The sequence below is a fragment of the Zootermopsis nevadensis genome, unplaced genomic scaffold, assembly GCF_977971745.1.
Source record: "Zootermopsis nevadensis isolate Lab colony 2312 unplaced genomic scaffold, Znev_1.0 Znev_ptg000002l, whole genome shotgun sequence".
In the NCBI taxonomy this organism is placed as follows: domain Eukaryota; kingdom Metazoa; phylum Arthropoda; class Insecta; order Blattodea; family Termopsidae; genus Zootermopsis; species Zootermopsis nevadensis.
The window spans coordinates 11,993,493-12,008,219 of NW_028259134.1; the positions used below are offsets into that span (position 1 = coordinate 11,993,493).

The 14,727-nt window shown below is 36.2% G+C and overlaps 1 protein-coding gene across 2 annotated transcripts; it reads right to left on the reverse strand.

Moving 5' to 3' along the window:
• Positions 1-292: 292 nt before the first annotated feature.
• On the reverse strand, positions 293-10,502 carry LOC147875069 (glutamate receptor ionotropic, delta-1-like). 2 transcript variants are annotated; one of them, XR_015535317.1, is made up of 8 exons: positions 10,112-10,502; positions 9,674-9,817; positions 8,094-8,329; positions 6,880-7,097; positions 6,101-6,366; positions 3,708-4,991; positions 1,526-1,715; positions 293-451 (listed from the first exon to the last, which is right to left on the reverse strand). XR_015535317.1 is itself a non-coding variant. In XM_087349646.1 (6 exons), the coding sequence occupies exons 1-6, from the start codon at positions 10,120-10,122 to the stop codon at positions 4,757-4,759; spliced, it is 1,110 nt and encodes a 369-aa protein (XP_087205772.1). In that variant the 5' UTR covers positions 10,123-10,502; the 3' UTR covers positions 3,628-4,756. The 2 variants fall into 2 exon arrangements, 1 of the variants encoding a protein (XP_087205772.1); XM_087349646.1 differs by lacking the exons at positions 293-451; positions 1,526-1,715 and having other exon boundaries at positions 3,628-4,991.
• Positions 10,503-14,727: the final 4,225 nt, after the last annotated feature.

The following is a 14,727-nucleotide window of genomic DNA, read 5'->3' on the forward strand; positions in this document are numbered from 1 at the left end:
GCTTAGGAATGCGCATGATAAATTAGAAAGTAAGTAGGATTTGAAGTTTTCATGGCAGTGAGTTTGAAGATGGCTGTCTTCTGGGTTGTTGCGCCGTGTAGTCTGGTAGAAGTTTGCAGACGTTTCAGAGGTATTTACAGTCATCAATTGGAAAGTGTTAATAAGCAACCAAATGTGATATTTGATATATTCGTTTTCCTGAATTGTAGTTAAACAAGAGTGCATTTTTATTTAATTATATCGGCAAACATCATATTATATTAAGGTAATTAAAATAAACATACGTCATATAGGATTTGTCGCTCTTCTAGACCGCTGGACATAATGACGTAGAGAGGTCTTTTGTGCTGACAACAATTCACGTACTGTGCTTTATTTGATAACGACGTCATAATTCCGTTCTCAGCCAGTAACTTCTCTAGGCCGAATATATTATAGCTAGGCTGCAGTACTGTTCGACAGAAGAAGTGTTACAGAAGGATTAGAAAGACAAAATCCCCAAATGCGTAAATTAACACTAATGTGGAAGCCATTAAACGGTTTTGAGCGACTGTACACAACAATGTTGTTCTAAAAGTATGTGTTGAATGTCTAACACCGAGGAGAGAGAATGATCCTACGGTCCCAACACAGCAGATCGATTTTTCTTCTCCTGAAGGAGGAACCAACATCCAAATTATCTTGCAGACTTAACTTACTTAATAAAGCATATTCCTTATTGAAAAGATAATAGCACACCCCGTAGTCAAAAAATCTCCTGACTTTTGTGAAAACCGAAAGTCCATTGTCGAATTTACAACAGCCCACCAGTGGACCCTATTCAGAGTTAAACTCTTCCAGTTCACACCTTCCGATACTTTCTTTAATTTACATTTTAATATTATAATTCTATCTACGCCTAGGTCTTCTGAGTTGTATGTTTACTTGACGCTTTCGAAACAAATATTTTAACCCATTTATTACCTTTTCCATACGGATTATATATAACATAAGCCTGGACCTAAATAGGTATCCGTTTTATCCAGACAAAGGGAATTGTTCAAATAATTTTCTCTCATTGAACACATAATAGAATAAGAAATTAAAACATTACGTACGCTATTGAGTCTAAAATGATTCCTTCTTTAATGTGGTTATTTCTAACTATTAGTGATATTTTAATGCACAAGAACGATTCGAATAGAATCCAATAGCCTGCTCTTAACTGTCTTACTAATTTCAAAGTGCTGACGCCTGGTTCGAATGCAAGAGTTACTTCACATATCGATCTTATAATAGAACATTTTGACTGTTTAATGTTTTTACACTATTGGAAATTAAAATGAAGTAATGAAAGACAATGTTGTATATAAAAAAAAGAATAAATTCACACCGTACGTCTTTCAGACACCGTGAATAGTGAAAATGGAAATGTAAAAGCTTATTTCCCTGTCAATTGAAGTATAGTTCTTAAGAAATTGCAGTGATCCTTTCGCACAGAAAAACACGTTTTGTCGAAGGTTGTTCACTGTTCTGTTGTACTTACATCTCTCACGTGTCTTCAGCAACACTACACATCTGGAGTAAAAGTGCCGCTGAACTCTCATCACGATATCAGCTACATTTGACAGATTCATTGGGACCGAAGACGTTGCGAGTGATAGAAGTAGCAAAACTTTTAACATCTCTGTTTTCCTAGTAACTTGGCAGCTGATGGCTCAGCAGATGGAAATAATCTATGGAATTAAAGATACCAGTATCTTTACAAAGACACAGCTGTACTCCACATCTGGAGACCGTCTCCTTCATACGCAACGTTAAAACGCGATATGCCTCTGTAACAGTGAATCCAATACCCATATTTGCGGATGACTGAGTTATAATTGCATTATTAGATACGACATTAAATTAGTAGAAAGCTGCAACGGATTTGAAATAACAGTATCTTACGAATAACACATATAATTACCATCCAATGACGTAGATAAACGCTTTTGTTGCAAATATTCGAAAGAATTTAAATTTAGTAAACATTTATTTATTCTGATGTAAAAATCATAAATTATAGTATCTTAAATTAGGCTTACCTTTAATTTCGTTGTAAAAAAAATTGTTACTTCTAGTTGTAGCCGGGGAGAAGCTAGAGTTATAAAAAGGATTAGAAAACACGGTGGTCTGACAAAATTGCTGACTCTGTATCAGATAATTCTTGATGAGTTGACAGCCGCTCGGCCAGCCAGTAATTACCCATGTTTTATGGAAGCCGGAGGTTCATTACGGTGTTTATAAAAGCATACTGGGGTCTACTATACTCGTGTTGTTTAAAACATCTACAATTCTCTGTCTAATTTCAAAACAAATTTTATTATCTGATGAAATTAAAATGAATTCAAGACTGATATTGTCTCATTCCGACCTATTTGTAAACGTATAAGAATCTTAATGTTTTTCATGATGAAGAATTTGTTTTCCAAGCTTTGTCTTGCGCTTCAGGTGACATAGTCCCTTTTTAAAGCGTCTTATTGATGAAATGCATAAACATAGAGACCTAACCTTTTTGTTTTCAGTTAGTTTATTTCTTCCAACAGCTGTAATAATATAGGCCTAATAATATCATTTGAAGGGAATAACAGTTAATCCAGACACTGACTAACTAAACACATTTGCGTCATGTTTGAAGCTTAACTTCTGTTCATCTTATTCTTTCAACTTCAAGACATGGCAGACTCTTTGTATTCATTAGCCACATTATCGAACTTCTCTTATAGATAACAAATATGCACGTGCCGTATATTTACTTCACTTCTAAAAGATTCTTTTGTGTGCCGGCTCAGATCATAAGGGCATTACTCAAGTGATTAACATTAAGAAAGTAAAACTTACTTAAACTGCACTTCATCTAAATAATATTTAAGAATTCACGTTTTACCACAGAGAAAACACGAAGTATCTTTACTACAAAGATCAATAGCTTACTGCTGTTTAAGGATGTTTATTTTAAGAATCATATCAAATCCATAAACACAAACTTTTTGAAAAGTGCTGAGTTACCTATTATTAAGGCAGGTGTTATATGTAATTACAATTGAGTTTTAAAGGGTTAATAAAGCACGAATATATGAATATATGTGGGGAATTTGAGGGATTACTCCATTCATTCTTAATTTCAGCACTTGAATTAAGCGAATTATGTTTATATTCTTAGTGTCTTTTTATTGTTAATAGTTAATAACAATATCACTAAAAATGAAATTAATTATATTAATAAATACAATTTTGGGCACTTGGACTGTAGTCTTAATCAGTTAAACCCAATGGTAATTAAATGTCCCACCTCCTTCAACAATCAATAACGCTTTATTTTGTGTTTTTGATTTCCAAATAATTCTCACTTTAAATAGGGATTATTTACTTAAATGTAATTAACCAGTTGATCTTCACAATGGTGCAAAGTTGTTGTCTTTGTGGCACGGACGCAGTTATAAAATATTTATACTGTCTTCGGTTTCCAAGGATTAAAAATAATTCAGACAATAACTTAGTTCCATAAATGAAACAGGCCTTCGGTAACAAATAATTAAAAATACACAAATATTAGAAAAGGGGGAAATAAGGTAAAAAGGTGCATAACGTTTATTATCGGCATAATATCAATATGGAGAATACATATTAAACTTGCAATGTGAGGTATTTACTTTTTAATATTATTAATATAGGTTTACGCTTACCTGTTTTGTACGGAAACCTTCTGTGTGCGGAAATTGTCCAATTCCTTTGGGAGTCCGTTATAAGTAAACAGTGCTGCAGTTCTTCTCAGTTATTTTAATCATTCCTCGATCGTCATTCTAGGAATATATATATTTTATTTATTTAAATTTAATCACTTATAGAACTTTATTTTTCCTGATATATTATCCTAAACAGTTTTTATTATTTTGACTAATATTCTAAAGTACATTAAAAGTTGCTTTTCAACAGGTACGAAATATCATGCCCGTTGCAACTAAACGTTACCAAAGTCAAGGTACAAATAATATTCAGGCAAGTCTCCATCATTAGCATTGTTTGCTTTCCTGGCAAAATGGATGACTTACTTATCATGGAACACTGTGCCCTGAAGATAAAGGCGATAACTGTATGTCACACACACCTTCTGAAGCAAGAAAGGCGTAAGTGTTATCAAGAAGGAAATTAATCACATGGAGTATGAAACGTTCTTGTTACACTCTGATAACATCGAAATGTTATTTTTTATATAAGTCCCTTTTAATTTAAATTTAATGTAATTGAATTGAAATGCGGTTTCTGGTCGGATACAGATCTATGGTATAAGTGCATTTCCTTACGAGACGCATTTTAATGGTGATGTATATGACATCTAATCTTATTATCACACTTCATCTTCTGTAATGATTCATTACTTGGTGTTATCGCATTAAAAGCTAAATAAGGATTTCTCCTGACAACCATCTGTTGTTTCATATTCTATGATCTCAACAACAAAAATGCATCTGTTAGACATTTCTGAACCAAACTGTAATACTAATAACGTTCCCATATTTGCCGTGTAGTCTGGTAGAAGTTTGCCGAAGTTTCAGAGGTCCATGCTGCCTGCATCATCAGGGCGATCGGCAGACTACATGGCGCAGCAACCCAGAAGACGGCCATCTTTAGACTTACCGCCGTGAAAACTTCAAATCCTACATGGTGCAGTAACATTTACTAAAATAATTTTTATTTACGTTCATGAAATGCAGGAGGAACCGATAATGTTTCTTTATCTAAATTTAATTCTACACATTTTTCTTGTATTCCATCTGCGATGGCACAGTTTCATTTCTATCACAAGGAGCAATGTTGTCAGCAGAAGTCCGATCGCCAGCAGGCTGAAGATCGGTATTACTGTGGCAAGGTCCATACGTTCCAGTTTCAACTCACTTTGCGGAAGACGAGCCGGGAAAGCTTCTTGCATCAGCCTCTGCAGAATGCCGGAACATCTCATGTTCTGTATACTGAAACACGTAGAATTATAACTGAAAAGGTTTTGTTTCGGTCCGTCACAAACACCCATAGCCAGGGCGCTAATTTCATTTAAATAACTGGATACTGGGAACGACCCGTTCTTCAAGTGCCTGAGCACTGCGGGTCCCAACTTTACGTTGGCTTCATCTATGGACATTCGGTAGGACTCCATGGACGAGGGATCGGCCCGTCGCAAGGCCTCTACCTGTGCACAGGAAGGCACGACACAACATCCATGGCTTGAGTGGGATTCGAACCCACGGTCCCAGCGACCAAGCGGCACAAGGTTCACGCCTCAGACCGCACGGCCACTGCGGACCCCACTTAAATAACTATGAACATAATATTTACAAACATATACGCAGTGAGAAGTCAATGGTAAAAGTTTATTGGCAAGTTTCTTATTGGTATTTAAGGTGTATCCAGCTTCTCCTAGGCAAATACTCGATTCATCGTAACCCTTGCCATTTCACTCTACCAACAACATTTATGTGACACAACCAACGATGTTTCTCGTTGATTATGCTACATCACTCACTCATTTCATTATTCTACGGTCATACTTTGGGCTTGGACATAGGGTTACAAATAATTGTTCTGTATTACGACAATTCTGCATAGTCTAAACCTAACATACGTCGAGTCTTCAATGTGGTTTTAAAATTATTGATGCCGTGGATGAAACCCACGAGGTTTTATACCTGAATATAAGATCTGAGAAAAGAAAGCACGTTCAGTTAATTTCCTTACAATTTGTTGCTACAATTCTGATGCCAGGATCCTCATTTCCTTATCGAATATATTTTTTGTGTCATGGCAAATGTGTACAGATACGGATATAGCCAGTTCAGGATTGAAAAAGGACATTAAAGTTAATTTTTGTTAATATCCTTGTCGTTCACTGAAATACTAAGTTTGTTCTCATAAGACAAGATATTGCAGGCGATGAAATTAAGAATAGTTAAGCAATGTGCTTTGAATAAATTCAGGCTTCGTAATTTATAGAGAAGAATGGAGGAGAAGAAAATAAGTGTAGATGAAATTTAGTTCCCGAAGCAAATAAAGTTAACCACAGTTCAGGGTATCCGTGAGTACTCACTTGTACTTGAAGAGCCCCTGGTAAGGGCTGTTTTTCGCGATGCTCATGGATATGGTGCCCGGTATGTATGCCCGCGGAACTATCACGGGACTACAACTTAGGTTCCTGAGGAAGGCCTTGACAGCGTGCTGTGACGCAAAGTAGGCTTGTCTGTTCCCGCGGCACACCTTCTGCAGTCCTTCCAATACTGAACTGGGAAGATCGGCCTCGTGACGGACAATCAGCTTCTGGTACAACTGCCGCATCAGTGCGTCGCCTGTGTTCAGCTGAGAGACACACACAAATCGATTCGTCATTTAGCAGTAAAGTTGTGCCTATGCTTAATCAGTACGTAATTTGGACATCGGGGTGGAGTGGAGGTAAATGCAGGTTGAGTGAGCCCCTGATCTAGTCTGGTCGATGAAGTCCCTGATTATAAATAATTAGGGCTGTAAACTTTAGCCCGGAAGAGCTTTTAATAAGGTGCACATTGACGAAACAAGGCCTGCAAATGTGCGAAAATGTAGATCAACTTTTCCAACAGCATGGCTATACTGTAAGCTGTTTGTATCTGCAATATACGCTTAGATTTCAAAGATTTATGTGCATAATGAAATATCAAGAATAGCATTCTGAAACTGTTTCCTCCCAAATGTTGTACGGCTTTCCGTTCTTCGCATTTAGCGACGTATGCCACTTACTCTTGAAATACCGTCGAATTTGATATATTAAAATGAAAGAAGAAATGTTCAGGAGAAATGCGAAACTTTCTGTTAACATGGTATGGTGCAAGCTTTTACCCTAAAGTAATCCAACTCTCCGGAGTTGCTGAGAACGTCCAGGCGGTATGATCCGTCCTCTAGAACCTGCTGGAACGTTTCGAATGGCAGCGCTGGACGCCTAACGGTCAATGAGGAAATGAGAGACGCCGAGTAGCTGGCGAGGAATACCAGTGCTGTCAGGTGTGACGTAAGGAACACGATGCGGCTCGAAGCTCTTCGTAACGTTGAACCCTGGGCTAAAAGTAAAGAAGCCTTTATGTAAATATAACATGTATTTCTTTGTTTGCAGTGCTGTAATCTTCTCGTAAGTGAAGAGGTCTGTTTTCCTATGAAGATACTTCAAATGGTTAAGCTACGCTATCAAATAAACAGGTGTTTATAAACGTTCTAGCAAAATTCTATAAAAAAACTTTTCTTCTTATACTGACTTCTTGGACCCCAACAAACAATCTTTTGGCCATAGGTTACATTAGGTAGTATAGATTTGGTGCTTAACTTGATCTAATTTATTTGATTTATGTTAAACATATTTTTAATGGACATAATAAGCACAAAAACAGTCTGTGATGTGTTATGCAATATGGACTGCAGTATAATGTCGTGTGAATTCCTATAGAAAATAATTTCACGTGCGTGATCATCATATTAGTTCCACATTAAATTTAAGTTAAATTAAAAAGGAAAACGTTCGATTAAAATACAAATGTTAATTAAATTGCGTGGAATCCTAGAATGTACTTTAATAGGTTTTACGGTAGTTATAACAAGTGACAGGCTTATAATATTTCAAATAAAGTGACTTGCTTTGATTATTAGCTTCAATACCTACATAAATTTGTTGATACCATGAATTTTATAGTGATAAAGTATACACTGTTAAGTTAGTCGTGCGTACAGAGTGTATTTATGGTTGAAATTTGATAAAATCAGATTAATGAAGAGACAGTGTCGCCGCGACTATAAAAGAGCCCTCGCAGGTCACGTCCATGTCATAACCCAAACGCGCCGGCCAATCAGTTGTCTTTCAACAGTCGAATTGCAAGGATGTCTTTTTACAATTGCAACGAGTGTTTGTCGTCGAACACTCCGTGACATCTCGTTCTTACTCAACTTGCGACAATGAGTTTTAATGCCGAAGGTTGAGGCAGTAAGTTCCTGCACGGTGTTACAACTTACAAGATAAGTATTGACTTCTTCTCCGTCGCAAGAACCTAAAATGTCACGCAGATTACCTTGCTGACAGAATGTTCCAATAACGTAGAAAACTGAGTTAAGGTAGTTATAGTTAGTTGTTTTCAGGATTCCATTGTCCCTTCTGCAAAGGTTGGCTCTGTCGGTAAAAGCCAGACTCATGGCAATTAGAACCATTAAGCTGAGAACTGCAATCCAGAGCCTCGAACTGAACGGAGTGAGAAAGTTTGTCCAAAGCACTTCGGTCTTACTTGGCATGCGTATCACGACGTACGTTCTGCAAACACAATAGTCGGCTCCATTAATACTGATAATATTAAAGCTGATTTTATAAATTTGGTATGAATGTGTGGAATGGATTAATATGGCTCACAGACTAAGGGGCAGTGATGGATTTTTTTAAACACGGAAATTAACCTTTATGTCCCATAAGAGTAGGATTTAATTTCGGGCCAGGTATGTTCCTCAATGGAATTATTTAGTGTCGGTATGCAAATTTTGAAGCTTAAAACACTAAAATTGCTCCCTCCATATGTATATAATATTTATGTACAAAGTAGATACATCAGACCTATCCTAACATTATAGTACGTTTATTAATCTTGGACATTGGAACATACAATAGTGTGATAACCTTTTATATTACCTAGGAGTAGAACTACGTGTGTTATTTTTGAGGAATGAACGTATATTATGAGTGTCCCAGTTAAAAGTGCGGACAAGAAACTATTTTCGGAAACACTGGTCTGAATGAGAATGACACATACTCTGTCTGCATCTCGAGGAGATACTATTCTGCACAAGACAGATAGGAAATTAATGTCATGCAATAAGTTTTAAAATTATAGGTAGCGTTAAGGAGAATGACTTTAAAATCGCCATAGATTCTGTCAATTATCATAATTTATTCCCCTCATCTAATAATTACTCTTATGCCTCTCAAAGTAAGCAAAATACGTGCTTCACAGTTAGGCTAATAATTCAGTCTTCGGTCATTTCAGCGGAGGTATTTATGAAATTCACGAGACCTCTCAAGCCGAGAAATCAATTTTTACTTTTCTTAAGCCGATTCTCTTATTTTCATGAATGACTCGCCCTGATAGTAGAACCCTATCCAAAGCTGGAGAGAATGAGATAACGAATAATTGATGACATTGCTCTGAGCAACATTCCAATGCGTGATCCCAGCTTTCAACAGACCAACGTCGCGTTTCTTAAATGGCGTCTCCACTGCGCACAGTAAATAACTCTTTGTGGTACTGGAGCATTGATTATTACGCCATCTGTATGAGATATTAAATTCTCTCATAGGTGAAGATGTGGATGTCGGTCTTCTGAGTCGTAACACCGTGCAGACTTATAGGTGGGGATAGGAACGCTTTGGAGGAGCATTCTCCCTGCTTCTTTAGCCTTGTACGTGGACACAGCATGTTCCTCCGAAACGTTTGTATCTGCCTATAAGTCCACGAGGCTTTTCAACTCAAAAGACCAACATCAAAATTTAATGACCCTGTTTCAACTGCAAAGTTTATAGCATTGAATAAAACTGACAAAGAATATGACTGGTTTAGGAGGTTAAGGATTTAAAAGAAAGCAGTATTAGTCTATCAGTGAAGTGTACCTGACGTCGACTAGAGGAGCTATGAAGTCCGCGAACATGAGGTCTTGAGGCTTCATCAGGATGTCTGCTATCGAAACGTCCACTGTGCCGTTGTGGATCATTTTGACAACGTCTCTCCATTGTCCGTGATAGCAGTAGTTGCTTCTGGGAGCGGTTCAGGAATACAAAAAAAATAATGTTTTTTTAAAATATATAGGGAAACCGTGATAATTCCGAAAGTATTTTTGGTAATTTTTAGTGGTTTCATTATGTGTTCAAAATTAATTATATATCTTAGCTTATTCTAAGAGTGGAACAATGTGTGTGTGTGTGCGTGCGTGCGTGCGCGCTCGCCGGGATATTAAACTGCACTCGACTATAAATAATATCAAGGATAATTACAGAGACAACTTTACTCTTCAGTTTGTAATAAAATGTCGTAATTAAAATAAAACTTACGTGAAATTCATAAGAGGTTCCAATACACGCCATACTTCGCCTACGTATCCGCCGACATCCACTGGCTTGTTAGCGTCATCTGTAATCACTGTCACAAACAAGCTCTGAAACAAGAATTAGAAGAGGTAGGCTACATATATCGATATGGCACGAAATAAAACTTTGCGAGTAGTTGAACATTTCTCAATACCTATCAGTAAATAAGGTTTTACTATCTAAAACTACCGAGTTCCTTTCACACTATCAGTGTTTTACAAATTTTAAGGCTAGTGTTTATAGTCAATTATTGCCTTGTAGCCTTTGGACATGTTTTAAGGAAGAACGTACGCTGTTAACGGATGATCTGATCACCAAGCCCTGAAAGTTGTTCCTCCTCTGGAACAAGCCATTTACTGACCAATTGAGGGCGCCGCAGGACGTCCATTCACCAAACCGATATGTCTGCAGAGGGAGTGAGGGGCTAACTCGATACACTTCTGTCAGGACGACGACGTGGTCATCCGCCTCCTGGGCCACCAGGAACTCGCAGTCGAAAGGAATATTTATATCGGTGAAGAACTCATGCATGCATGTGTTGCTGTCCAAGAATAGGAGCCAGACAGCATTCGAAACTTCGGCATTTTGAAAGTACTAGAATAAAAGGAACATTTTACATACTTCGAATTTGACGAAAACCCTTGTGTATTTTCCCCTACATATTTAAAGACACTTGTGAAACAATGATGCTTTATTAGTTGTGTGTCCCTTTCTACCTTCTGAATAATTACAACGTCTATCGTATCAGTGATCACAAATTATGCTCACATCGTCCCATCTGAAGGCATTACAACATGGTTGCCGAGCGAATATTGGCATAGTAACAGTGGGTAATCAACAAATGCAACATCGTTGTACAAGATCTTGACAAATGTTTGTGGAATTTTTGAAACAGAAAAAATAAATCAATGTTCTCCGTGTTAATCTGCCCAAGAAGAATACATTTTTTCTATATCTGCCATTTTACGACGTTTGTTGGACACCACTATGCCCAATTTTTCAAATATAAAAAATTAAATATTTTTCCCGGACATTCCTCTCCAAGAGGAACATTTTTCATCTCTACCAATTCTTTCTACGAAGCGTACTTTGGTAGAAATAGGTTGGGACTGACGGACAGACGTTTACCTCTAACTTACGTCATGTGCAGAAGAAAATACTAACGATCATTCCAATGAGATATTGCAGTTATATTTGCGTAATAGAATAGACGGTCTTCTTTTTCCGATGCGCTAGTAGTTGATAGCGATGAAACGTGTTCTAACGCTTCTCAGTCGTGAGCGATTATATGTTGGATATGCAGTTCAAATCACCTTCATAATTGATTGTTTAATTGATTTGCTGCCAGATGTTGAGACGCAGAGTGGTCGAATGTCCCTGGAGAGGATCGCTTGTATAACACTGAACGACGCTGTTGCCACCTGTATATTGCGTGCAGATAACATTTTACCCACTCGTAAAGTACTGGCGTTTATAAACTGATCTGTTGAAAAAAATTGGAACACAAGTTTTTCAAATAAATTGAGTAAACACATTTTTCATTTTTTTTTCAAAAGCAGTTTATATTTCTCCTTCTGACTTCATTAAACTGCCCACTTTTAAAATTAAAGTAGGAGGTAGACATGGCGCGTTCATACAGCACTGGAAAATTCTATAAACATACTTAGGAAATTCAGTCAGAATATTTTGTACGTCCTTCTCACAATTTTTATTTATTTTCTGTTTTACCCTAATTTTACTGAAGTGTTTAAGATATCAATATTTAAAATATAGGTCTATATTTGCCTACTTCCACATGTTTGTAAAACGTAGTCATTTAATTTAAAGGGAAGCACGAATTGGGGGTGATTTATACTAAAATTTACATATAAGAAGTATGAAATAACAAAGGGCAGGAGAAGAATTAATAACATAAAGTGGCATGATCTGTTCGTTTCACCTTACAGATTAGATGGAAGCCGAATATTAGGAAGAATGAATTAAATACGAGAAAGCCAGGACATTTGGCATGTATGGTGAAAATTTTTAAAAAAACGCAAAATTGTTGTGGGGAAGTACATCAAGTCACCACATGTGAGATCTATGCTTTTATGGGAGTATGTTATTAAAATGGATATTAGCGTAAACTCGTATAAAGATGTGGATGATTGCAGGTTATAACTGAATGTAATGGTGGGTTCTATAAATGTGTTAACGAAATTGGTGCTTCACAGATTTCGAATGTTCAAGAAACGATATCTGCCGCGTAAATAGTTTAGTCAGATATGAGACTTAACAGTTTTAAACAGTGCTTTAAAATAAAAAATTGTAATTTCCTTTTAAACGAATAAGTCACCCATTCAGATTAATATAATCATTCCAAAAATTTATTTAGGCCTAACATAAGTTAAAAGTAAAATTCTGAACGAAATTTTGATTTTTAAGAACAAAAATAAATATTAGCTTTGTTTTTAAATATGAAATACTTGTGAGTTAAATTATTTACTCTTTAAGCAAATTAATTATTTTTCGCTTATAAAACATATTTATATTACATATGAGTAGATAATATTGGCGTTTAAATTTCTTTTAGTTATCAAATACAGAACAAAACTTACATTCTTCTTCATAATGTAGCAAGTAGACAAATATAGAACGGAAGTGTTTCTTCACTTGTGATACAATTTCCACCACGTTACTAGTATCCATACTAATACAATGTGCTACCATTAACAGTAGCAATAAGTTAATCTTAAAAATTTGTGACATTTTTGCAGTATTTCCTCTATCTTCCTTAATTCTTGATGGATTGCTGATCATCTGCTTTAACTACTTTTGCCTTAAGGGGTTGTTATCCCTTAACAAGACACTTCAGACTATGCCTTAACCACGTGAGCAACCGTGTCTTGAGAGATATTTGAAAACTTCCTTCTGTAAGAATAGAACGAATCACCTAGCAAAACACTTTATTGTTTGTTGCTTTATTCTAGCATCTAAAAATAGTGACAGTATTAAGTGACATGTTGAACTTACCATTAATTAGTGTACTAACTTTTAAAGTTCCAACATCAAGTCTTGAACAACATAGACTACAACAGAAACTTCCATTTCATAAATTCTCACGTGCACACAGAATATGGCTCCTTTCTGCCACTCAGTGCGTTGCTTTCGTCAGGTTCAAGAATTGGCTTTAAACTTCGAAAAGGCAATTTACGTCACTAGTGACTCTTTTACAATGAAACATTCGAGCATTTATGTTCAGTTATCTCTAAACGATAATAAGGAGCATAAGGGCCCTTCAGTCAACTACAAGCTTGTTTATCTTCACATATTGTTGAAAATCAAACGAAAAAAATTCCTTTGTGTCATGTTCTCTGAACGACCAATATCGTACTCTCTGCCAAAGTACTTTTACAAAGATTAAAATCATTCCCTCCAGAGCCTTTACAAAATCATGGCACCAAAACGTGAAATTTAATAAAGGACAATCGGAGAAGGTGCTTCATTTTAAAAATAAATTATCGGAATATTCTGAACAGCTTTTCTTACGCCCGTACCGCTTAGAAAACACCACGCTGTTTACAGGGTCGGTGATAGATGCACATAGGGCAGGATTGTCCAAAGAAAGGCCCATGGACCGGATCCTTATGGGAAAAATTATTTAAGGAAATAATTTCCACTTTCTTAACACGAAAATAGTCTACAATCGTTTCTCTACTGGGTGTCAATATTTAAGATATCGGCCTTGATAATCCGGCCAGCTGACATTGGACATGTGACGTACTTGTAAAAAGTTCGGAGGGCCCTCGTGTAGACCACCAAGGAATAGGTATTGATAGTGGACGACCCATGTATTGGGAGAAAACATACTTTATTGTAACTTCGTCCATGGTTAATCTCGTATGCGCTTTTCTGAAACTAAATTTTGTCTTATTTGGCCAGCAGTCAGCGACTAACTACTTTGTATTTATAACGTGCAATAAAATACAATTTAACAAAAATATAATCGTTTAATTATATTAATGATATCACTGGTAGAAGCTTTGTTAAGAGAGGAATGAATATATTATTAAAATGTTATAACGTCAAGCCAGTACTAGTTTTATTGTGCTCTTGAAACTTAGATTAATAAATAAAATATATTATACGCAAATATATAGTATATAAAACACTACAGTACCTATAAGAATAGTAGAAGAGATTATTTAATGGGATTATGTAACAGAAAACCATTTCTAATAAAAGTAAGAACATATTGGTCTACAATAATGAATCAATACACCACTTGAAGAAAACCATGGCAATGAGAACACTTGACAGATCTGTCGCTCAGAAAGTGATTGATGTGAGGCATTGGATGTCCTAGAAATTGACGGATGCCAGTGAGTCAGTTAAATAAGCAATAGTTATAAGACCTACTATATAAAAATTGAAGAATATTATAAAATATTTGAGAAATTATGATTAATTATGGATTATAAGAAAGAGGAAAAATTTGTTTCCAGATTTATAACACTACCCTTTTCCAACTAGGCGTACACACTTCAGCTAATTCGTGTCGAAATTCAAACCACTAAATCTGGAATACTTACGAGAAATGA

Excerpts from the sequence above, each read along its gene's own strand:
- LOC147875069 (XM_087349646.1), bottom strand. Across the intron at positions 6,367-6,879 it reads GAGAGTTGGATTACTTTAGG|CTGAACACAGGCGACGCACT; the intron begins GTAAAAGCTTGC and ends TGTGTCTCTCAG. Across the intron at positions 4,992-6,100 it reads CAGGGGCTCTTCAAGTACAA|TATACAGAACATGAGATGTT; the intron begins GTGAGTACTCAC and ends TACGTGTTTCAG.